Here is a 23,932-nt window from a genome sequence, read left to right as displayed (position 1 = left end):
GATGTTCAGGGATAGAATTAAATAATTTAACCGGTAAATTCCTTATCAAAAATATGTTTATGTTGAAATTTAAAAGGTCCTTTTATGAAAAGTAACAAAATTGTTATGTATTTTTAAAACAAAATACCAGACCTCAAAGAAAGATGTAAGCTAGTAAACCAATTTGGACTGTACCCTCAGGACTAATAAATTCATTGTCTTCTGTTGTTACAGGTTCTTAGGAACAGAAATTTGACAAGTGTTAATGTATGTAAGTTAAATAAAATGCATCCAAAATAGATATAATTAATTCTGGCAGAGTAATCAGGAAATGCTTCACAGTGGTGATAGCATTTGTGCTAGACCTTAAAGAGTAAGTTGGATTTCCATAGGAAGAAAGAGCATTCAGGACTGAGAAAACAGCATAATTGAGGACAGGAGGTGGTGGGGAAAGGTGCCGCCCATTTGAGAAATAATGAGTTCTTTCTGGGTAAAGTATATACATCCAGTGAGGAGCAAGATGATCTGTGTGTGTGAGATTCCTAATATTTTCCGACATAAATGTTGAATGCCAGCCTTTTTTGCTTACTCCTGACAAAATTGCTGTTGAATATTTAGGAAAAGTGTAGCACGATAGGTGACATTTAAGCTGAGGTCTTAACTTCTTTAAAAAATATGAATCTGATTCATGTATTCCTTCAGCAAATACTTAATTCAACATCTACTTTATACTAAGGATACACAAATCAAGAAGCTATTACTCGAGGTGTACATTAACTGGTAAGAGAAGTCCTTAGAAGAGAACTTCCACGGCTCCCACTACCGCTGCTATCCTCTGCCTTCACATCACAGTGGAGAATGCTCCTGGCTAAGCCCAGCCCTCCTACTGGGGTGCCAGATTCCATCCCCTCACCTACCCCAGGGCATCACTCCAAACCTGCTCCTCTCTCAATCCTGAATGGGTTTTTCCCACCCTATTGGATCATTCACAGAAGCGTAGAAACATGCTAGGTTTTTTCCCCATCTTTAAAAACCTTCTATTAACCTCCTATCTCTTTCCACGTTCTGTACTATTTCTCTGTTCTCTTTTATAGCAAAATTCTTCAAGACTTGTTTTTACTCACTGCCTCTGATTCCTCTCCTTATATATTCTCTTAAACCTCCATCTTCTTTTAAACCTTACCTCTTCTCTTAAGCCACTCCATTCAGGCTTTCATGCCCATCAATCCCCAAAATTGCTTCTGTTGTGGTTCCAGGGATCTCCACATGGCTAAAGTCAGAGTCAAGTTTTAGTACTCATTTTACTTGACATACCAGCAGCATTTGACACAGTTGATCAGTTCCTTCACTTTGAAAGACTTTTGTCACTTAGCTTCCCGAAACTGTACTCTCCTAGTCCTCCTACCTCACTTGCCATTCCTTCTCTGTCTCTTTTGTTCATTTCTCCTGTTTTTGGAATCCCTGGAACTCTGTCCTTGGACTACCTCTCTTCTTGTCTGCACCTCACTCCCATCTAGTCTCATGGCTTTAAATTTTATCCTCTAATGACTCCCAGATTTACATCTCTAGTCTAGAGTTTTTCAACTTCAGCACTGTTAGTATTTGAGGACAGATAATTCTTTGTTGTGGGGAACTGTCCTGTGCATTATAGGATGGTCAGCAACATCCCTGGCCTCTACACACCAGATGCCAGTAGCACTCCAGCAGTTATGGCAACCAAAATGTTTCCAGACATTGCCAAATGTCCTCTGGGCATAAAATCACACCCTTCCCCATTGAGAACCTCTATTTTTAGTCTGAGCTTCTCCCCCAGACTCCAGATTTATATATCCATCTATTTGACACTTCTACTTGAATGTCTAATAAACATCCATATTTAACAATGATCAAACCAAGCTTCTGATATTTCTTCTTAAATATAATACCCCTCAGACTTATCCATTCTTCTAGTTTATTAGGCCAAAAACCTTGTTGTCTTCGTGACTCCCCTCTTTCTGTCACCTACATCCTGATTTACCAGTAAATCTTGTGATCCTTCCCTTCAAAGTGTGTCCAGAATCTGATGCCCCCTCACCACTACCACCCTGGTTCATGCCACCATCACTTCCCATCGGGATCATTACAACTGCCTTACCCTTAACCCCTATAATCTGTTCTCAATACAGCAGTAGAGCGATCCTGAGAAAATATGTAATTCAGGGCATGTCACATCTCTGCACAAAACCCTCCAGATGTTTCCCATCTTACTTAAAGTAAAAATCAAAATCCTTACAATCCTTACCAGGCCTTACATGATCTCATCTTCACACTCCCCTCCATCCCCTTCCCTTAATCTCTCTAATCTCATCTCTTACTACCCGACTTCACTCCAGCCACACCAGCCTCCGTTCTGTTCCCTGAACGTACCAGGCCTTGGACGCCTTGCACTTGCTCCTCTCCCAGATATGCCTTCCATTGCCTTATTCAAGTCTTGGCTCAAATGTCAGTTTCTCAGTGAGGTCTTCCTTGACCACTAGATTTAAAATCTCACACCACCACTATCACCTCCAAGTCTCCTTCAAACCTGCTTTATTTTTCTCCATAGCATTTTCTTCATCTAACATACTAGAGAGAGTCATCTAACATACTAGAGAGAGTTCTCTTGAATAAGAGAACAAGATTGTCTGGGTTTGCATCCCAACCTGGTCACTTTCAAGATATAAGACTTGATTCCTGTGCCTCAATTTCTTTGTAAAGTAGGATAGTTTCTATCTCATTGGAATAGTACCTCGCATATAGTAAGTGATATGTTTTCACCATTATTATTATTATTATATTTTACTTATCAATTTTGCTTATCTTCCCTCCTCCCCCAGTGGAATATAAATTCCATGAGAGCAGAATTTTTTTACTTCACTTACTGCTATATTCACAGCTTCTGGAACAGTGCCTGGCACATAGGTGCTTAATAAATGTCTGTTGATCAAATTGTTATCTCTAGAAAGACTAATGGGGAGAAGAAGAGTCAAGGAAGACTTGAGCTTTATGTATACTATTTAAAACTTTTACAGAAAGAATGTATTCATGTATTACTTGCGCCCCCAAAAAACTCATAGGCTTACATGGAAAATAGACATGTAAACAAATAAATTCCTAGAGGAATATTGTGAGAGCGAGTTGGGTTTTAAAAGATGCATCGTTCCACTAGATAAAATGAGAGAGGGGTGGGACAGCTTTCTAGACAGAGGGAGTAGTATGTGCAAAAAGCAAAGAGGTGTAAAACACAGCGGTAGCTCTGACAACTGTAATCAGTATTTTGATGTATTAAAAGTTCCATCTTGGCGAATGGATAAAGAAGATGTGGCACATATATACAATGGAATATTACTCAGCCATAAAAAGAAATAAAATTGAGTTATTTGTAGTGAGGTGGGTGAACCTAGAGTCTGTCATACAAAGTGAAGTCAGTCAGAAAGAGAAAAACAAATACCGTATGGTAACACATATATATGGAATCTAAAAAAAAAAGTTCTGATGAACCTAGGGGCAGGACAGGAATAAAGACACAGACGTAAAGAATGGACTTGAGGACACGGGGAGGGGGAAGGGTAAGCTGGGACGAAGTGAGACAGTAACACTGACATATATACATTACCAAATGTAAAATAGGTGGTTAGTGGGAAGAAGCTGCATAGCACAGGGAGATCAGCTCGGTGCTTTGTGACCACCTAGAGGGACGGGATAGGGAGGGTGGGAGGGAGACGCAAGAGGGAGGGATATGGGGATATATGTATACATACAGCTGATTCACTTTGTTATACAGCAGAAACTAACACAACATTGTAAAGCAATTATACTCCAATAAAGATGTTTAAAAAAAAAAAAGTTCCATCTTGGGACTTCCCAGGTGGTCCAGTAGTGAAGAATCTGCCTTACAATGCAGGGGACATGGGTTCCATCCCTGGTCGGGGGACTAAGATCCCACATGCTGTGGGGCAACTAAGCCCACGCACCACAACTACTGAGCTCGCACGCCCCAGCTAGAGCCTGCGTGCTCTGGAGCCCGTGGGCCACAACTAGAGAAGAGAAAACCCGCACGCCACAACTAGAGAGAAGCCCATGCGCCGCAACAAAAGATCCCGTGTGCCGCAACTAAGACCCAACGCGGCCAAAAATAAAATAAAATAAATAAATAATAATAAGTCTTAAAAAGAAAAATAAAAGTTCCATCTTATCCTTCTCTCTCACTAATTCCTATGTTCCAGCTAAGTATTTGGCTATAATTAGAAGCTTTTTACTCCATTAAGGCAAATATCTTGGGTTATTTTCTCATTATTTTCCTGTAAGTCTTTTTCTATTTTCCTGCTCCCCAGAATGTCCATTCATTTTTTCATCATACCACTCTTCAGATTTGATTCTAAATTCCTCCAATGTCTTTGTTATAATAAGAAACTCACATGTAATTTCTATCTGTGGAGTATAGTAAAAAAAAGAGGAAATAGATAAGATAGATAGATAGAGTTTTGTTATAAGATGTAGCTTTGTTTAGGAACACAGTTGTTCAGCTCAATTATTTTAGTAATTAAAATTTAAAATCCTATCAATGTTAGTGTCTAGTCCCTTACCAAAGACTTAAAAGTGAAGAAACTTGTTTTTCAATGTGTGATGCAAGACTTTTTGAGGTTGACTTTTTAAAATCAGGGATTTTTTCTGCCCACCTTCCTTCTCTGCATAGAGCTGGGAAAGCACCCTTGATGACAGCACAAACCAAGGCAAGCAATAGTGCTAATCCACTAGATTAGCTCCTGGTACCATCACTGTTTATACCATCTCTCATGTTGCATTGTGATTGTGTATCTCTCTGAGAGCCCCTTAAAGTTAGGAGTCATAACAAGTGTTCATATGTACACCTAGTTCAGTGCCTACCGCATAATGGATGCTCAGTAAATACTTGTTAAATTTAATTGAACTGAGCTGAATTGAATTGGATTATAGTACCACAGGGGAAGGGGATTTTTGAGTTTGCTTTTTAAGTAAGACTGATTTAAAACAAATCTAGAAAAGAAAAATCATTCTTTTTTGTTGTTTTTAAACATAGTCTAAAGTTTGGGGTACAGATACCAATATGTTCATCACCTATAATTTTTAAAGCATTCTGCAATGACTCATCAGAGTCCCCAAATAGATACTTTTTTAAAAGCCACAATGGCCCTGGGGAACAAAATTAGGCCTGGCAAATATAAATAGTGTTTTCTCTTTGCAGTCAAGAATGTGGGGTCTTGGGCTTCCCTGGTGGCGCCGTGGTTAAGAATCCGCCTGCCAATGCAGGGGATACGTGTTTGAGCCCTAGTCCGGGAAGATCCCACATGCTGCGGAGCAGCTAAGCCCGTGCACCACAACTACTGAGCCTGCGCCCTAGAGCCCGTCAGCCACAACTACTGAAGCCCATGTGCCTAGAGCCCGTGCTCCGCAACAAGGAAGCCACCCCAGTGAGAAGCCCACGCACTGCAACAAAGAGTAGCCCTGCTTGCCGCAACTAGAGAAAGCCTGTGCGCAGCAACAAATACCCAACGCAGCCGAAAATAATAAATAAATAAATTAAATTAATTTTTAAAAAAAAGATACCTAAAACACCTAAAATTAAAAAAAAAAAAAAGAATGTGGGTCTTGTTGATACACAGAGGAGGATCTTTAAGTATAATTTCAGGAAAGTTACTCCTTTCCTTTGCACATGTAGGAGTCTCATGTGAAGCAAAGATCACCTCATAAATTTCTATAGGGTTTCCCAGCATATTTGTTTCATTCTTACTAAAAGTCCCTAATCAATAACTTCTTGTGTTATCTTTCAAAAAAAAAAAGGCAATGCTGCCTCATTTCCTGACACTTGTTTTCTGACCTCAAAGTGTCTCCTGTCCAACTGGCCAAAGAGCCAGGCTAGACAGAGGTGCCAGTATAACAGAGGTGTTCAGTAGAGGAATAGATGAATTTAGCTTCTACTCCTTTACCTCTACTTCACCATTTTCTTCTTTTGCAAAGGACTTTGGAATTTAAATTTTCTAAGCCTAGAATCTTCCAGGTCTAAGACTGCACAGCTGTGGTAATAATAAGGTACCTGGTCATTTCTCCAACCCTCAATCTGCTATAGACCTGTATCCTGAGAACGAGTCCAGCATACTTATAAGTAATGCCCCCAAAACTCCTGTGTTATAGAGAAGGCTTTCTTGCCAATGGGTAGCTATTTTAATTACTTCATTTATTCCGTATACCTCTATTGGGTACCTACTAGGTGTCAGCCTCTGTGGTAAACCCTGGAGATCCAAGATGAATAAGTGTTAGTCCCACCCTAAGTAACTCAGAGTCTATTTTGGCATCAATAATGTATAGGGTACCTAATTAATAATAATATGGTGCTAAAATAGCACTAGGACAAAGTGATAATAATGATGGGGGTGATTAGTTCAGCATGGAAGAGAGTTTGGGAAGGCTTCACAGAAAAGGTGGCTTTTAATCCTCAGCCTTAAAGGATAAAAGGGATTTCATCAGACAAAGAAGGGGTAGTCTATCATTTCAGACATAGGACATAATAAGAGCAAAAGCATAAAGGTATGAAAGCTCAAGACATGTTTAGGGAACAGTGAATGGTTGGGCATGGAAGGCAAATAGGCTGCATGGTTGGTGGGAGATAGAACCAGACAAGTGAGAGTATTGTGTGGTACTGAAGGACACGGATTCTAGAGCTGGGTTTGAATCCCAGCTAAGACACTAACTAGCTGTTGTGACCTTGGCAAGTCACTTAACTTCTCTATAGCTTGGTTTCTTCATTTTTTAAATGAGGATAATAGCATATATACATATACTACGTTTATATGTATATACACACAGCTTAAACCAGTTCTCAGAACAAAAGAAATACAAGTAGTATTATGAGACCACATTATGAAGGGCCTTGAATTTTAATCTGTATATTATTCTGTAAGCAAAAGAAAGGTTTTAAAGCAGAAGAGGGGAGAGTATGCAACAGGATATAATCTGTATCTTAGAAAATTGGTGCCACTTTGGAGAGTAGACTGGATAAAGAAAAGCTAGAGGCACAATACAAGTTCTGAGGCAGTTTCAAGAGTTTAGATAAGAGGTGCTGATATAACATGGTTCTGAGTTGATGTACAATAGTAGCCTTGCCCTTAAAAATTCTGGGTTCCTGACTAGAAATTTCAAACTTGAAATATTAGTCTTAACAGATCTTACAAGTTTAACGCTGAAAGACACAGTGAGAACCCTGGGGAAGCGCACAAAGGGGTTCTCCTTCTAGTCTGGATGTTTTAGTGCTCAACGGATGCTTCTATTCTGCACCCAAATATCAGACCAGTGCTTCTTTCGTTCTATTCATGATATCCTTTCATCTAGTTAAATGTCATGAGCAAGACATTCTGTTTTGGAGATGCTTTTTTTTTTTCCCTTGAGTAACCTCAAGTCTACTGGTCAGTTTCCTAGAGGAAGTTCTGGCTTCTGGACTGCACAGCCGAAGCAAGGAGAGCTCCCAAGTTACATCAAGGTTAGCAAGCAGAAGATGAAATGGTGATGGAGAGGTGAGAAGAATGGCGCAACTTCCCCTCTTGCCTCGCTGCAGGCTTTCTCCACTGACCAGAGGGGTGTTGAAGAAGAGCCTTGGGTTTTGTGCTTCTTGTTATAACCCATCTCCAGGTAGCCTGCTGATTCCTGAACTGTTGGCACATACACCAAGACTCCAGTGGTGAGTTGAGAATAAGTCTGAGCCCATTCCAACCCACTTTTCTCATGTTTTCTTTATCAAATAAATAAATGTATTCCTTGTATTTGATAGCACAATCACTTCAGTTTCTGGCGAATTTTGTTGGGATCTTACTTGAGAAAAGGGTTATCAGAGCTTAAAGGATTTTAAAAAGTAAAAATTAGATGCACATACTATAGACTCTTCTCTTGACCCCTTTTATTTTTCATTAACCACATTCCTGAACAACTCATTTCTGAAAACCCATCATATTTCTGTAAGAACCATCCAAAAATTGTCCCTAAATTGCAATTTTCTGTGGTACTGAGAAACCATGTATGACTACAATAAAAATCCATTTTGTGAAGACACAAGTGATTTGTTTTTGTTTCTTTGGGGTTAATAACTATTTATGGGAATTTATGTGATGAGCCATGAGCTGGCTTTACACCAAACTTAGAGAAGGCATTGCCAAAGGATATTTAAAGTATGTCAAGGCAAATGATAAATTCTGGTGTCAATGGGACTTCCCTAGTGGCACAGTGGTTAAGAATCCACCTGCCAATGCAGGGGACTCGGGTTCAATCCCTGGTCTGGGAAGATCCCACATGCCGCGGAGCAACTAAGCCCGTGCGCCACAACTACTGAGCCTGCGCTCTAGAGCCCACGTGCCACAATTACTGAAGCCCATGCACCTAGAGCCCGTGCTCTGCAACGAGAGAAGCCACTGCAATGAGAAGCCCACACACTGCAACGAAGAGTCGCCCCCGCTCGCCACAACTAGAGAAAGCCCGCGTGCAGCAACGAAGACCTAATGCGGCCATAAATAAATAAATTTATTTATTTGTTTATTTTTTTTTTAAATCTGGTGTCAATTTCACTTCTCTTGAAAGCAGTGGAAGGTGATAATGTCATTAATACCAGGAAATTATGCTGTGCTCAAATCATATCACAGTCCCTCCTTGGTGCTCTGTAATAAATTTTTTAAACCTTTCTTTTATGTTGATTAACATTCTCTAGCATCAGGTAGCCTAGGCTCAAATCTGTGTCAAGCTATGTGGCTTTGGGAATGTTATTAAGTCTCTTTGTGGCTCAGGTTCCTCGTCTATAAAAAGAGAGTAATAAAGTACCTCCTCATAGGAGCATAAGGACTAAATGAAATGAGAGAATACATTTAAAACACTTAGAACTTTGGTACATAGTAAACCACCCAAGGAAATTTGACTAATTAGTAAATAAGATTGATTGCTGTCTCCAAGTTGGGGATACAAAATCACTACACAAAATGGTTGGATCCTGTCATCCTCCCACTACATTAATCAGCAGTTCAAGAAGTAGAGGGAAGAGCTGAAGGGTCATCTGATCCATCCCCCCTTTCCCCATTCCTCTCAGCTCTCGACCACTGTTTCTTCGCCTTGCACTCATGCGAAGCCCTAAGCCTCTTGTCTATATTACAGCTAAGAGCTAAGATCTAATAAGTTCTGTTTTGGTTGTTTGTTTTTTTTTTAATAATAAAAAAAGTAAGGCAGCCTTACTTTTAAGGCTAGGGGAGACAAGTTTTAAATGCAGCGTTTTACAAGTTACATAGTCTTTTCAAATAAACAGAAACCTCCTTCCTCCAAGCAGGATTACCTGTGCTTGCCTTTCTCTTGGCAAGATAACTCTGGAATAAGAATGAGAACAGAGACTTTTCTAATATCATTCTCCTCATTATTCACCTGCTTCCATTGAGCCTACTCAGCTAACAATATCAAGAAGTCTGGGGACGTCCCTGGCGGTCCAGTGGTTAAGACTCCTTGCTTCCACTGCAGGGGGCCCTGGTCAGGGAACTAAGATCCCACATGCCGTGCAGTGCAGCCAAAAATAAATTTTTTTCAAGTCTAAGAAATGAGCCTTACCTTCAGGATGTTTTATGCCAGAAGTTGGCATTTCTTTATTAAGGATCAAAGATTCATATTTTTATTTAAGATTTACAGAGCTGATTACATTATTACCGGTCCTTTATTTTTTCTTCAATCTTTTGGCCGCACCACGTGGCATGTGGGATCTTAGTTCCCTGACCAGGGCCCCCTGCAGTGGAAGCGTGGACTCTTAACCACTGGACCGCTAGGGAAGTCCCTAAAAACGTCATTTTAATTAAGGTCTCATGCTTTTAATGACCTCTCTTCCAGAGATTGAAATGCCTAGTCAAAACCTCCACGTCCCATTTACTCTACAAAAGCCAAGGTGCTTGTTTTTAGGTAAACAACTGTTTGGATAACAGTTTTTGCCCAGTAAATATGCAGGCAGCAATTCAAAATCCTTATCTCTGATGGCTCACTTCTTCGTCGCTTAAGTGGAGTTAACTTATAAAATAGTCAATTTAAGAATAAAGCTACTGACAGTTTTGTCTTATCCATGGTGATGCAGTTAGGGAGGTAACCCCACCATGAGTACTCCCAGTATCTTATCTCCACCAAAGAAGGACATTGAGTTATCTGAGTTATTTTTGTGGTTTGTATGTGCGGTAATGTCAAGCTCACTGAGGAGACAGTGCTGTGAAAATGAGAAAAGGAACCCATAAGCTGTTACTCTGAGATTTCTCACTTACGAGTTGGTCTTCAGAAATAGTCTCAATTCATAGATCCCAAGTCAGGTGCCACAAGGTTCACCTGGTGGAGAGAAGTAAAGCTTGAAGAACAGGCCAGGGGAGGAGTATGGCTTATGGGAAGAGGGATGAGTAGCAAGACAAAGGGAGACAGAGTAAGGGAAGGTAGGGGCAGGATGATAAGATGAGGCAGTGCAGCGGTGCAGGTTAATGAGAGAGAAAACCAGAGATTTATGTAACATCTCCAGGAGCAAATAGGCAGGGAAGGTTCTCCAGCCCACATGCATCTGTTCTGGAATCTGAAAATTACTTTGGAGGGTTTTGATTTTTTAGGAGTCCCTCTGCCTGATGTTCCACAAAGCTCCAGCTCCTGCCTGATATAGCACATAGGACCCTAGTACCTTGCATACAGGACATACTCAAATATTTGCTGACTAAAGGAAGATGGGGCAAGTCATGAATTACTTTTTTCCCCATAAACCGGAATCTATTTAAACTAAAAGTCCAAACCACTCCTATCTACCTGGCAAGCAAGCCCTCAAAAGATCAAACAGGGTAGTGTTCTCACCAGTACGATGGGACATTTTGCTTCCTTACTTATGAAGACACCCTGGATTTTCTCATTCTTTTTAAATCACTTTTTAAATAGAGACGGTGGGAACTAGAGATGGTGGGAAGGGGAGTGTGTGTGTGTGTGTGTGTGTGTGTGTGTGTGTGTGTATGAAACCTAAACAGAGTGGAGTCAGAAAACCTGGATTCTAATCTATTTAGCCAGTAACTTGCTGTGTAAACTTGGGCAAGTCCATTGATTTGCCATGCCCTGTTTCCTCATTTTCCAAGTGGGAATAATATTTATTCTATTGATATATACCTCACAAGGTGGCACTAAAAATTTAAAGAAATGATATATGAGAGCATTTTGAAAGGATACATTTCTATATGAGTCTAAAATACAGGAATTAATTAGTATGGTAAATGAAAATAGGTTAAGAGGAATATTATTGGATTAGGGGAAAGGGGGGCTTGGAAAAGAGAGAAGCCCCCTCCTTTATTTGACAGATACCAGAAAAAGCCAAGACCACTCCACTCCTTAATTTGGCCAACATTTTCTTTTATCTTGAGACATCTCCAAAAAAAGGGGTTCTTTCTTTTTCCTGCTTCTCTGTGCCAGGGATTTTTATTCATTTTGAAGTTACTGCCTGCCTACCATATGCCAGGCAATGTGTTCGTTAGCTCATTATTATTTAGTAATTAGCCCTAGAGGGCAATACTGTATTTTTAAAGGACTTTCATGGGTTATCTCATATATTCCCCTCTCTTTCCTTGTTGATGGAATTGGCAGTCACTACTTAATATGTAGAGGAACTGAGGCCCAAAGAAATGCAGTGACTTGACCAAAGACCACGGGGCAGTGATGAAACTAGTACCCAAACCTAGGTTTCCTGACTTTCCTCTTCCCATTAAATGGGTACTGGGGAAAAAATGAAGTTACCAAGATGCTGGTGTGTGGGCTCTGAGGCAGATCTGGCTTAGGGGTGATCAGCAGAGCCTTCCCCAGCCAGGGCATCCTCTGGGCATTGTGGTAGACAGGATGGAATTTTTACATGTCAGTGCATCAGGGAGAGGTACCAGGTAGTAGGAAGTTTAAGCCTCACCTGGAGCTTGTCTTTAAAGCCACTTGGTCTAACAGACCAGGGCTCTGGAGACAGACAGTTCTATTCCTGCCAGCACTTACAGTGTGTCTGCAAATCCCTCAGCCATTCTGAATCTCACTTTTCTCTCTGTGCAATGGAGATCATAATATGTACCTCATACTTAGGGCTATTCTCCTGAGGCTCAAATAAGGCCTGAGGCTTTGTAAACTGTAAGAAATGTGTATTAATATTAACTTCTCTTCCACGGAGTCGCCCTACACATCGGTACTCTCCGAAGCATAAAACTTTTCCCCAACGGTTGACCTGCCCAGACCACTATCTGTACCACCTAGGGAGTGTGAATTCCAGTTGCTAGTCCTGGGTAACGCGCCCTCCCAGCTCACGTTCTTGTTTTTGCTTTGGCTTTGAGGGGGAGAGGATCCCGATCTAGGTTATCGCCGGTCTTCATAAACCTCCCTGTCTCTCTATCATCCTCTCCATCCGCCCCTGCCGTCTCTCTCGGCAGGTCGGCCCGGGCTGTCTTTTCTGGCTCCACCTCTCGCTCCGGCGGTCTGTGCGAGTCTCGGTCTCCCTGCCCCTCCAGACGCCGTTCTCCGGCGGGGTTTAGGTCTGTCTTCTTCACCCTCAGTGAGTCAGAAACAAAGGAGGAGGGTGGAGGGAGCGCACTCTCTCCGGCTCGGCGATTCGCCCTTTATTCTGAACTCGCAACGTCAGCGGGCGGGTGGATGGAGCTGCGGGGCGCGGACTGGGCCGCCCACAGCGCGCCGGGCCGGGGAAGCGGCCGGGCCGGGCCGGGCGGGCGGGCGGCGGGGGAGCTTTCGGGGGCCCGGGCCGCGTGGGCGCCGGGATGGAGGGCGCCGAGGGGCGGGGAGCGGGCGTGCGTGTGTGTGCGAGCGCGAGGGAGGCCGGCCTTTAGTGTAACCGGAGCTACAAAGAAGGGGAGAGGGAGGGAGGGAGGAGCGGCGGCGGCGGCTCCGGGGGCCTCTCCGCACCCTCCCCCTGGGCAGGAGCCCCCTCGAAGCGGCCTCGGCCCCCGACGCGGGGCCGCCCCTCGGCGCCCGCGCCCGCCCGCCCGGAATGATGAAGAAGAACAATTCCACCAAGCGGGTGAGTGCGCCCGCCCGCCCCGTGCCCGCCGCTGACTTTGTGCCCCGAGGACCCCAGCCCCGTCGGGGCCGCGGGCGGCTGGGTTGGGGGCCGGGGACGCCCCGCGCTAGCCCCCTCCTTCCGGCCCGTGGCCCGGTCGCCGGTCCCCTTAGCCTCGGCCTCGGCGCGCTGGGCCCCACGACGAGGCACCGGCGGGGGCTTTTGTTTGTTTACTTGGGCTGGGGGTTAACTTGGCTGAGTTTCTGCCCGACCCCCGGCCTCCCCTTCCTCGGGCGGCGGGCGGCCGCCGGCATCGCGCTCTGCAGCGGCGAGAAGACAATGAGAAATAAAATAAAATGCCGTTAATCCCGGCGCGGCGAGGAGGGAGGCTGGGGGAGGGGGAGGGGGCGGGGGGCCCGGCGGCGACCCGAAGGCCACCCCTCGGCTCCAGCCCGGCCCTCACCCCTTCCACTGGCAGTTCCAGTTGTTTATTTGGGAGAAGGGGGAGGGGAGCGATGGGGAAGCGAGTTCCTTGGAGTGAAAGGCTTTGAAGAAGTGGGGAGCGAACGCGGGTCTCCCAGACTCCAGCTGCGGCGGGGCGGACGCGGGAAGGAGGGGACCGGGGACTGAGGGGGGCGCCGGGGACGGAACGGGAGGAGGAAAAAGCTGTAATCACCTAACCGTGTGGTTCTCATCTGGCTCGGGGGGCAGGGGCCTCAGGATGGAAATCATCAGTCTGCACCGCCTGAGAAGGTCGGCTGGGTCCGGAAATTCTGCGGGAAAGGGATTTTCAGGGAGATTTGGAAAAACCGCTACGTGGTTCTGAAAGGGGACCAGCTCTACATCTCCGAAAAAGAGGTAGGTGCCCTTTGCCGCTAACTATCCTTGTTTTCTCAGCCCCCACTTTGTCTCTCCGCAGGGGTCTTATCTACTTCTCATCTCCCCCATACCTCATCCCTCATTTTGTTCCAAAAGCTAGTTCAGCCGTCCGGTTGGTCTCTACCCCCATCTTATCTGCAGAGAAAGATCACCCTTTAATGAGGAGACCGGAGTTAGAATTAGAAGTTGAGTTTGCATCTTATTTAAAAATTTTTCTTTGGAAATACCTTTCTGACAACCATGATAACTCCCTCCCAAGAGTGTCCCAAAAGTTTTAAGTGTTCCCTGCTGGCCCCTACCCTATCCTGGCCTCTAGCTGACCGTAGGATTATTTTTTCTTTGCTGTTGCTGCTGAAACACTGTTCAGCTTATTCTCCACTCCTTCCTGCCCTCCCCACCCCAACCCAGCTAGCCTCTCCTTTCCTGTCTCTCACAGGGACATATGCAAGTCATATCAGTAGTACAGCTGCCCTGAATCACAGAAAACACACATACAACCCAGGGTCAGTCTCACATGACCTCAGGTAGAGTATTTGTAAGTGGCGGTTATTTCTGTTGAAGCCAAAGTCCCTAACCAATATGTTCTCTGTTCCCCATCCCCACTCCACTGAAAAAAAAAGAAGCAAGGAACTCATTCTCCATTCCTTCCTGCCCAGCTGCCCCCCACCAGTTATATCAGAAGGGAGAATGGAGTTATGAACCCCTGTGTGTCTCTATGTCTTTGGGGCTATAGTTAAAATGAAAACCACAGTCCACATTGGGTCAGAACCTGCGCCCACATATTGAATCCAGATTATTCTCTCCGTTACCTCTAATTCTTGGGATAAATGACACATAGTAATATTGAGAAACTGAAATTGCCCCTCCGTGGGTTAGAAGTCATTCCAGTCCCTACCTCTGCGACTGTGTCAGCATCGCCTAGGAGACTGTCCTGAGTTCCCCTGGTAGGATGACCCTCCACCCGCCCCCATTCTGTATTCCCTCACCCAGGGCTAACTGGGAAGTCCTCCCTGAGTTCTAACCTCTTCTGCTTTCTGCATAGACTATATTTAGGTAAATAAATCCTTTTATGGTATTGAAATAGACACATGCGCAGTCCTAGAGAAAGTATTCATCTGAACAGGACATCTACTGAGGCAGCTAAGAAAGAACTAAGCTGTGCCAGGGCCAAAGAGATCCCTCATAAGGGTATTTAAACCTTGCTGTTTACACTAAGCTGAGAACTTGGTGATGGAGCGAGGTGAGAAAACACTTTGACAGGAGAATTTATTTTTAAGGGTCACCTCTACCCAACCCCAAATCCTACCCAAGGTTTTTCCACAATTTGTGGGCTTTCCAGGGGTTTTTTTGGCTTTTTTTTTTTTTTTCTTAGGCAAGTGTCAAAGTGTATCTCCTGTCTTCCCTGAACTCCATAATGGCAGGAAACTCTAGTGAGCAATCAGGGAGAACTTCCCACACGTCAGTGGGGAAAACATGTGATCAGGGAAAGGGTAGAAGGAACAAGACATCTTTTTCTTGTTTGTATTTGTTCAAAGAACAGAGTCAGGGGGCAAAAGACCGTAGTTGACCCTTGTTTGTGGAGGAAGGGGTACTGAGACAGGGGAAAGGATGGAATGACCTCAGCTTAGGATGTCTGGTGTCCTGTGAGTCAGGAGCATCTGACCGATCATGGGGCCAACTGCCCACTGCTGAGAAAGGCATAGGAAAAGAGGGAACAAGCCTATTGGTAGTACTCTTCTTTGGGACCAGTTTCCACGCTACAAAGGCCTAGGTTAAAGGTGAAACTGATCAAGGACTATAGGCTTTATTCTGTCCACTTGCCAAAAGCTCCAGAGCCAACAGAGTCAAGATTTTTTTTAATATAGTATGATGTTTGTAATTTACATGGGCTTTTTTTAAAAATATTTATTTATTTTGGCTGCACTGGGTCTTAGTTGTGGTGTGCAGGATCTTCGTTGCGTCCTGTGGGATCTTTAGTTGTGGCATGCGGACTCTTAGTTGCAGCATGCACTCGGGATCTAGTTCCCTGACCAGGGATTGGACCCTGGCCGCCTGCATTGGGAAGCTCGGAGTCTTACCCTCTGGACCACCAGGGAAGTCCCAGTAATTTACATGTTAATGCAGGAAATCCCTAACCCTCTCCCCTAGAATTTGCGACAGTCTTTTTTTGCAACTGCCCCCACCAAAGAAATCCTTCTGTATTTGTTGTTAATAATCGTTTTCTTCATTCTTAGTCAAAGGGCACCTTATGATCATGGAGCTGATGTATAGGAACAGAAACTAGACCTTAGGGAGACCTCATGGTAGAGGAAATTGAGTTCAGGGCATCTTTTTCTGGCAAGCATGGGAAAAATTCCTTTCTGTGGGCTAAGGAGAAAGAATCAGGGGAAAGGGTTGACTTTTGTGGGTGGTAATTATAAATGAGACTGTGGGAATTAGATGGGCAAAAACAATACAGTGGAGAACTAGGGTCTTGGAGTTGTCCATCTTCCCTGGGCACTGGAATATGCTTGTTTCACTGCTTGCCTTACCCCATCTCCTACCCCTGCCTTATGAGGGGCTAACCTCTGTCAATGTCTTCTGCTCCCCAGAGCTCCTTATCAGTCGTGTCCAAGCCAGAATATCTCCCTTTCCCTTCCCTTCCCCTCTGTTCCCCTCCCCTTCCGTTCCCCTCCCCTAAGGAAAACAGAACAAGTAACTCTCTTCCCCTGGCTACATACACACACCCAGCACTTTCCTCTCCAAGATTTCTGGCCTCTGCTGATAGTCTCAGCTCTGAGGGAGGAGGGGAAGAGGAGTGATGCATCACCCTGCATCCCTGCTTCCATGTTTCTGGGAATTGTTCTGGAACACCCCTTGCCAGCATCTTGTCCACTTTCACCTACAAGCCTTCAAGGCTTCTGGTCACTTCCTAGTCCAAAACCCGGGAGCCCAGGATAGGGGAGAGCCCTGGAGGAGCCAGGCCACGTGGAAACAAAGAAAGGTGGGTGTATGAGCAGCCATTCACCTGAATGAGTCTGTGTCAGCCCCCTGGGTCCAGCGCCAAGTCAGAAGGATAGGCAGACACAAGAGCAGAGATCGGCTGGGGGATGGAAGAGAGAACCAGGCGGATAGATGAAGTCACCTCCAGGCACACAATTCCTATTTCAGAGCTTGAGACATGCGGACTCTTTTGTGAAACACCTCCAGTCAGGGAGGGCAGATGTCTTCCAAGGAACATATGAGGCTACTTTTGACTGTTTAGTTTTAACAAGACACGTGCTGGTGGTTTCCATCTCTCATCCCAGGAAAGCCTGGACAGCTCATCCCACAGGGTCTTCCAATCCCAGGCGTAAGTAGCAGAGGGTGAAAGGGTTTTCTGATCACAGGCTGCTCCATCCAGGCCAGTGATGAAGGCTTCTTTCCTCTTGCAAGCCAAATCACAGCTTCAGAGGATCAGGGCTATGGGAATACCTTAGGGGAGAGGAGAAAAAACCCTGAGAAGTTTAAAACGGACCTTGGCAGAAATGTTAGTAGAATTTGCTTTGTGGCACTCATAAAAGGCTGGTTGGGGTTGGAGGATGTAGACGGAACTGTGGTCTCTGATTAGACATTCAACAAGAGAGTTAAGAGTCAAATGATGGATAGAAATGCTGAGAGTGGAACCGGGTGCAAGATAGATTCTACAAGCAGGAAGGGCTCAGTTTAGACACAAGGAAGAACTTCCTGGCAGTAAGGGCTCAAACTGGAATCATGGAACCAGGAAGCAGAACACTTTTTTCCAAGTAGTCCTCCAGGGAGAGTATTAATGCATCTTTGCCTAGAGAGCAGTGGATGATTTAAGTGGCTTCTCAAGCCCACAGGAGCTAGGTTGGGTTGTCACGGTACCTTGGAAGGAAGGAGGGGTAGGAACTACAGGTGTATTTTTCACCCTGTCTGAACAAACTCAACAAACTGAACACAGGGGCTGCTGTTCCTGTGGTGCTGAAGCTTCTGAAAAGAAGGAGATAGATCAGTCTCTTCATAATAGTATATATTTAAGGAAGGAGCCAAGGGATAATGGGATAAGAAAGCAACAGCATAAACATAAGACAGGGAAGGGCGGAGGCAGCCCTTCGTTCCCTCCAGACATCCCCTGATATTGGCCCTGCCTTTACCTCCTCCCTCTGGACAATCAAGGGCCATCCGGGTCTTGCTTACTTCAGGATGATAGGATTAAACTGTTAGCCCTGTAACCATGTCCTTTGAAGGACAAAGTGGGAGTCACAGTGAAGAGAGACCTCCTGGGGCTCTGGAAACGGTAGCTTGGCTGAGGGGAGTGGGGACAAGGCATTTAAATGGAAACCCACCTGAGGAATCAGGACGTGGGGGCTGCCCCCCACTGTCAGGCCTCTGTGGGCCTTGGGTAGGACAGCCTTTTCCTAACCTATGGTCATCCCTCCCCTCTCACGCTTCTTCTGGTTCCCAAGACTGGTCTATCACTAACAATTTGGGAGAAGGGACTAAGTAATTTCATCCTCAGCACCTCACCTCCAACCCTCCCCTAGGTAAAAGATGAGAAAACTATTCAAGAGGTGTTTGACCTGAGTGACTACGAGAAGTGTGAAGAGCTCCGGAAATCCAAGAGCAGGAGCAAGAAGAATCACAGCAAGTTCACGCTTGCCCGCTCCAAGCAGCCCGGGACCACGGTATGCCGCCCTGCCGCCTTGGCCACGGGGACGCTGACCAGCTCGGGGGGTGGGGAGCAGAGGAGAACTCCTTCCCCTTCAGGACCTCTCTCTCAGCTCTCTTGGCTCAGAGGCCCTGAATGATTGCTCTCCTGCCAGCTTTTATTATTTAACCTGAGAATATCATGGCCATTTCCTTCCTTCCAGGCAAGCCAGCCTTTAAACTGTCCAGCCACAAAGACCATATCTCTCTCCCTCTCTCTGTGTCTGTCTCTCTCTCTCTGTCAAACACACACACACACACACACACACACACACACACACACACACACACCTCTTGGGAGACAGCCACTTTTCCCTGTACTGTGATAGGTGGTTGAAATTCTGAATCTAATTTCTCTTGTCTGAGGAAACCCAGGGAAGCCATTCCTGTCACATTCTATTTCTTCAGACATTTAAAGATCTTTATTTTAGTATCTGTCCTTTACCAAACCTCCTCTAATTATCTCCAGTGCCGTATTAATATCTGGTACCCTTCTAAGCTCCTCATTGGTCGTTTCTAAAACAGCCTCCAAGCAATGGCATTTTGCAGGAATAGAGGCTGATTTCCTTAAGTTACGGATGACTCCAGAAGTAGAATCTCTCTCCTTCCAAGAGCTGGGTCTAAGAGAATGAGATTATAATTTCTTATTTCTTCACTGTCAAGGTGAGGCCAACTGTAAACCCCTGACTGAAACAAGAATCTTCTCCTCACAGGCACCCAACTTGATCTTCCTGGCAGTGAGTCCAGAAGAGAAGGAATCATGGATCAATGCCCTCAACTCCGCCATCACCCGAGCCAAGAACCGCATCTTGGATGAGGTCAGGAGGCTTATTGTGGGGAAGGGGACGCTGAGGCAGAGGGAGCAGAATGACTCACTGAAGAGGGAAGAGGATGGTGTGGGCCCCACTTACTAGCTCCCCACCAGCTCTGCTCCTTTATTTCCCTTTTGAAACCCTATTCTCCTTCTAATTTCTAAGTCTTTTCTGCCAACTCCTCTTTCCCCGCTTTCTGATGCATGGGCCAGCTTAAGGAGCTTAAGCTTCATGTCCAATACATCCCTTGCCCTTGGATTTGCTCAGTAACGGTTCATGAGGTGGGATTATTTCCCAGTCCAGGCATGTTCAGGCCTCAGGGGAAGCTGGGTTGGGACAGAGTCTCCAAATAGCACCCATGACTCACAGTGCATCTCTTCAGGTCACCGTTGAGGAGGACAGCTATCTCGCACACCCAACTCGAGACAGGGCAAAAATCCAGCACTCCCGCCGCCCCCCAACTCGGGGACACCTAATGGCTGTGGTATGTAAGACTATAAGAAAGTAAAAATTGCTGAAGGGCCAACTCCATGTCAGTTCATCTCAGACAGCCCACCAGAGGCATTTGTGTACCAAGGTCAAAGGCTAGGGAAGTCCCTCCACCCCGTTCCCTTTCTTGATTCCTCCAAACCAAAAATATTTAGTCAGCACCTACTGTGAATTTGAAAGTCCTGCCCTCAATAAATGTATCATCCTTTGGGGAAAATGAGATATACCGACAAGGGAAGTGAAAAGTAGAAGAGATGAATACAGTACAAGGCAACATAAGCTACTGTCTGGTGGCTAGCTATCCTGACGGATAACAGCATTATGTATCACAGGCACTTAGAGGAGCAAGGATTTTCTTTCATTTGTCTGAGCGCTAAGTGTCTAGGGAAAGAGGCGCTCAGGTATAGTAGAAAGAACATGGGGGCCTCCCTGGTGGCGCAGTGGTTAAGAATCCGCCAGCCAATGCAGAAGGCACAGGTTCGAGCCCTGGTCCGGGAAGATCCCACATGCTGCGGAGCAGCTAAGCCCATGCGCCACAACTACTGAGCCGCATGCCACAACTACTGTAGCCCGTGCACCTAGAGCCCATGCTTCCAACAAGAGAAGCCACCACAGTAGAAACCTGTGCACCACAATGAAGAGTAGGCCCTACTCGCCGCAACTAGAGAAAGCCCGCACACAGCAACGAAGACCCAACACAGCCAAAAATAAATAAAATAAAATTAATTAATTAAAAAAAAAAAAGAAAGAAAGAACATGGGCTTTGGAATCAGACAGAGCTGGGTTGGAACCTAGCTTTGCAGTGTACTCTGAAGCTGCCCGCCTCCAACTGTAAAGTGGGGCAGTAATCATGCCCACTTGAACGGTTGCTGTGAGGAATGATTGAAACAACATATGTATCAATACATATAAGGTGCTGAATACCCTTATCACTTTCTAAAAAATTACAATATTCTGGAAATAGAACAAGTTTTATTTTAAGGCAAGAGGTTCTGAGGTCAGAATAGCAGAGGGGGTTGAGGTGTGTGGCTCAGAGGATACAGATGGAAAAGCACAGTTACCTCACCATGCCAGGCATCCTGTATGTGTCAAACCCAACTGATGCTTAGAGTCCACAATACAGAGGAAAAAGACACTCTTCAGGAAGCTCGTAGTAAAGTGGAAAATACGGGAAACAAGCAGGAAAAATTATTTTTTTTAATAAATTGGTAATTTTTTAAAAATATTTATTTGCTAACTTACTTTGGCTGTGCCGGGTCTTAGTTGCGGCACGCAGGGTCTTTAGTTGCGGCATGCTGACTCTTAGTTGTGGCATGCTGACTCTTAGTTGCGGCATGTGGGATCTAGTTGTCTGACCAGGGATCGAACTCAGACACCCTGCATTGGGAGCGCGGAGTCTTACCAACTGGACCACCAGGGAAGTCCCCCAGGAGAAATTACTTTAAATCACAGAAAAATAAAAGAAAGAAGTTAAAGTCACTATCAAAGGAATAAGAAATAGCAAACAAAGTCAGAGGGCTGTGTCAGGAGTGGGGGCTTCTCATTCAGGGAAGGCATGTTGAGGAGGGAAATGACCACAGCCTGCTTCTCTTTCAGGCAGTCAGTCCTGAAATGCTCACTGACGACAATCTTCCCCCTTCATTCCCTCCTTCTCCCTCTGCAGGCTTCAACCTCTACCTCGGATGGCATGCTGACCTTGGACCTGATCCAGGAGGAAGACCCTTCCCCTGAGGAACCAACCTCCTGTGCTGAGAGCTTTCGAGTCGACCTGGACAAGTCTGTGGCCCAGCTGGCAGGCAGCCGGCGGAGAGCAGACTCAGACCGCATCCAGCCCTCCTCGGACCGGGCAAGCGGCCTTCCCCGACTTTGGGAAAAGCCAGACAGAGGGGCCACCTACACCCCCCAGGCACCCAAGAAGTTGAGCCCCTCAGAAAAAGGCCGCTGTGCCTCCCTGGAGGAGATCCTGTCTCAGCGGGACACTGCCGCAGCCCGCACCCTCCAACTGCGGGCCGAGGACCCCCCGACCCCCATCCCACCCCACCCGGGGCAGCTGTCCCGGATCCAGGACCTGGTAGCGAGGAAACTGGAGAAGACTCAGGAGCTGCTGGCAGAGGTTCAGGGACTGGGAGACGGGAAGCGAAAGGCCAAGGACCCCCCTCGGTCTCCCCCCGATTCGGAGTCAGAACAGCTGCTGCTGGAGACAGAGCGGCTGCTGGGAGAGGCGTCATCAAATTGGAGCCAGGCGAAGAGGGTGCTGCAGGAAGTCAGGGAGCTGAGGGACCTGTACAGACAGATGGACCTGCAGACCCCCGACTCCCACCTCAGACAGCCCAGCCAGCATAGCCAGTACCGGAAGAGCCTGATGTAGAGGAAGGTGACAGAGTCTGGAACGTGTGGGGGTGGACAGACTCTTATCTCCAAGTGTTGCAGGATACAGCTTTTTTATTTACCTCAGTCAAAAAAGAAAACAAAAACACGATCAAATTCGTTGCTCTTGCTGCTGCCCGACCCTCCTACAGCCCTTATTTCCCAAACTCCTTTCCCCCCATCTATCTCTCTGAGACCTAAATTGCCTCAGATCTGGGGAGGAGGTGACCGCTACAGCAGTATTAAGAAGCTTTCACCTGGATGAAGAGAGAGAGGGTAACGAAGGCACAGTCTGACCATGTTACACGCACCAGCCCTCTGGGGTGTGGTGAGGAATATACTGCTGCTCCCGAGGATGTATGTGGGCTCCTAAGTTTAGAGGGGGAGGTGTGGGGCGTCTCTTGTGTCCCATTCCAAGTTTTCGATCTGAGGGTGAAATTTCAGCCACTCAGCCGTAGCTCGAGAGATGTGGGAGCCAGTGCCACCTCTCCACGCACACACAAGTGAAATTTATCCCAGCCCCGAGGAGGGTTTGTGCAATTAAAACACCCCCAGCCCCGCCGCCAGGCACTGGCTTCTCACGCCTAGCAGCCTCTGATTGAGATCAAGCTGCCTGGCTTTCTTGTATGAGGTGTTTCTTCCCTTCATCTCTCACACCCTTCCCAACACTGATTCAGAGATACAGCCCTGGACGGATGGGATGGATTTGGTCATTTGGCTAGGGGCGCCTAGCACAGGGGAACCGGGGACAGTCAGCCCCACGGAAGAACCAAACTAAAAAGGAAACTGATTTGTGATGCAAGCTGGGTAGGATGAAGGGGAAAACCAAATATATGCCCAGGTTCCTCTTTCGGCCAAGCTAGGGTTTCCTGTAGCCTCTCCCTCTCCGTCCTCGAACCTTGCTTCCAACACTAATCAAGCCCCAGCTTTAGAAAACCATCTTTATGCTCACACCACCACCCTCCTGACCACCTCTGGAGCTGCCAGACGCCCCGACATTCTTGTCTGTGGTAGATACTACACAACTCATTTTGATTGCTGCTTCCCTCTGAAGTTTCTAAGATCAGGTTTAATAACAGTGATAGTGTCCAGAGAAGAAGAAGGCGACATATGAATGATTTTTGGAAAGAAGGGGACAGCCCCATGAATCAAGTAATGAAGGGTTAAAAAAACACTTTGAAGTACAGTTGACCCTTGAAAAGTGCGAGGGTTAATCCACCTGTAACTTAACAGCCCTCCATATCCATGGTTCCTCTGCATCTGAGGGCTCAACCAACCGCAGACTGTGTAGTACTGTAGTGTTTATTGAAAAATAACCGCATGTAAGTGGATCTGCGCAGTTCAAAATTACGTTGTTCAAGGGTCACTTGTAGACCCCTTGCTTGCTTCTTGATCCTCTTCCCTAGATCCCCTCTCACCTCCAAGAGCCAAAACCTAGAGTTCACCTAAGGGTGAGAGGGGAGAAGAGGAGAAAATGGGGACAAACTGTGTGTACATCCTGGCCACAAAGCTGCCCTCGTGTGACATTCAGGAAGGTGGGGTAGGAGGGAAACAAGGAAAATCCTTCAGGCAAAACACAGACCCTCAATTGCCACTCTTCTGCTCTGACATTACTCCATAACCCCCGTAAGCAAGATGGAGGAATCTGTCCAAGTTGAACATC

At 45.9% G+C, this 23,932-nt stretch overlaps 2 protein-coding genes and 1 long non-coding RNA gene across 4 annotated transcripts in view; 2 read left to right on the top strand and 1 right to left on the bottom strand.

Annotated features, from left to right (window-relative positions):
* VPS45 (vacuolar protein sorting 45 homolog) overlaps positions 1–8,030 on the top strand; it is a 68,657-nt gene extending 60,627 nt beyond the window's left edge. The window contains exon 14 of one of the 2 annotated variants that reach the window (XM_061183551.1): positions 7,442–8,030. In XM_061183551.1, coding sequence (XP_061039534.1) covers positions 7,442–7,529 — 88 coding nt within the window. In that variant the 3' untranslated portion in view covers positions 7,530–8,030. The remainder of the gene's footprint in view (positions 1–7,441) is intronic. The other variant, XM_061183550.1, reaches the window with a different exon arrangement.
* Positions 8,031–12,939: 4,909 nt separating this feature from the next.
* PLEKHO1 (pleckstrin homology domain containing O1) lies at positions 12,940–22,386 on the top strand. Its single transcript, XM_061183552.1, has 6 exons — positions 12,940–13,054; positions 13,745–13,891; positions 18,439–18,579; positions 19,315–19,419; positions 19,796–19,897; positions 21,566–22,386. Exons 1-6 carry the CDS (start codon positions 13,025–13,027, stop codon positions 22,268–22,270), a joined length of 1,230 nt encoding a protein of 409 aa, XP_061039535.1. The 5' UTR covers positions 12,940–13,024; the 3' UTR covers positions 22,271–22,386.
* The window catches only part of LOC133086854 (uncharacterized), a 48,448-nt gene continuing 41,131 nt past the window's right edge, over positions 16,616–23,932 (bottom strand). Inside the window, exons 2-3 of the long non-coding RNA XR_009700357.1 lie at positions 21,145–21,341; positions 16,616–17,365 (exon numbers count right to left, since the gene is read on the bottom strand). This is a non-coding gene — a long non-coding RNA (uncharacterized LOC133086854). The remainder of the gene's footprint in view (positions 17,366–21,144; positions 21,342–23,932) is intronic.

This window comes from Eubalaena glacialis, chromosome 3 (genome assembly GCF_028564815.1).
Source record: "Eubalaena glacialis isolate mEubGla1 chromosome 3, mEubGla1.1.hap2.+ XY, whole genome shotgun sequence".
In the NCBI taxonomy this organism is placed as follows: Eukaryota; Metazoa; Chordata; class Mammalia; order Artiodactyla; family Balaenidae; genus Eubalaena; species Eubalaena glacialis.
Note: the sequence above shows the minus strand (reverse complement) of the source record. Positions and strands in the feature narration are given on the sequence as shown.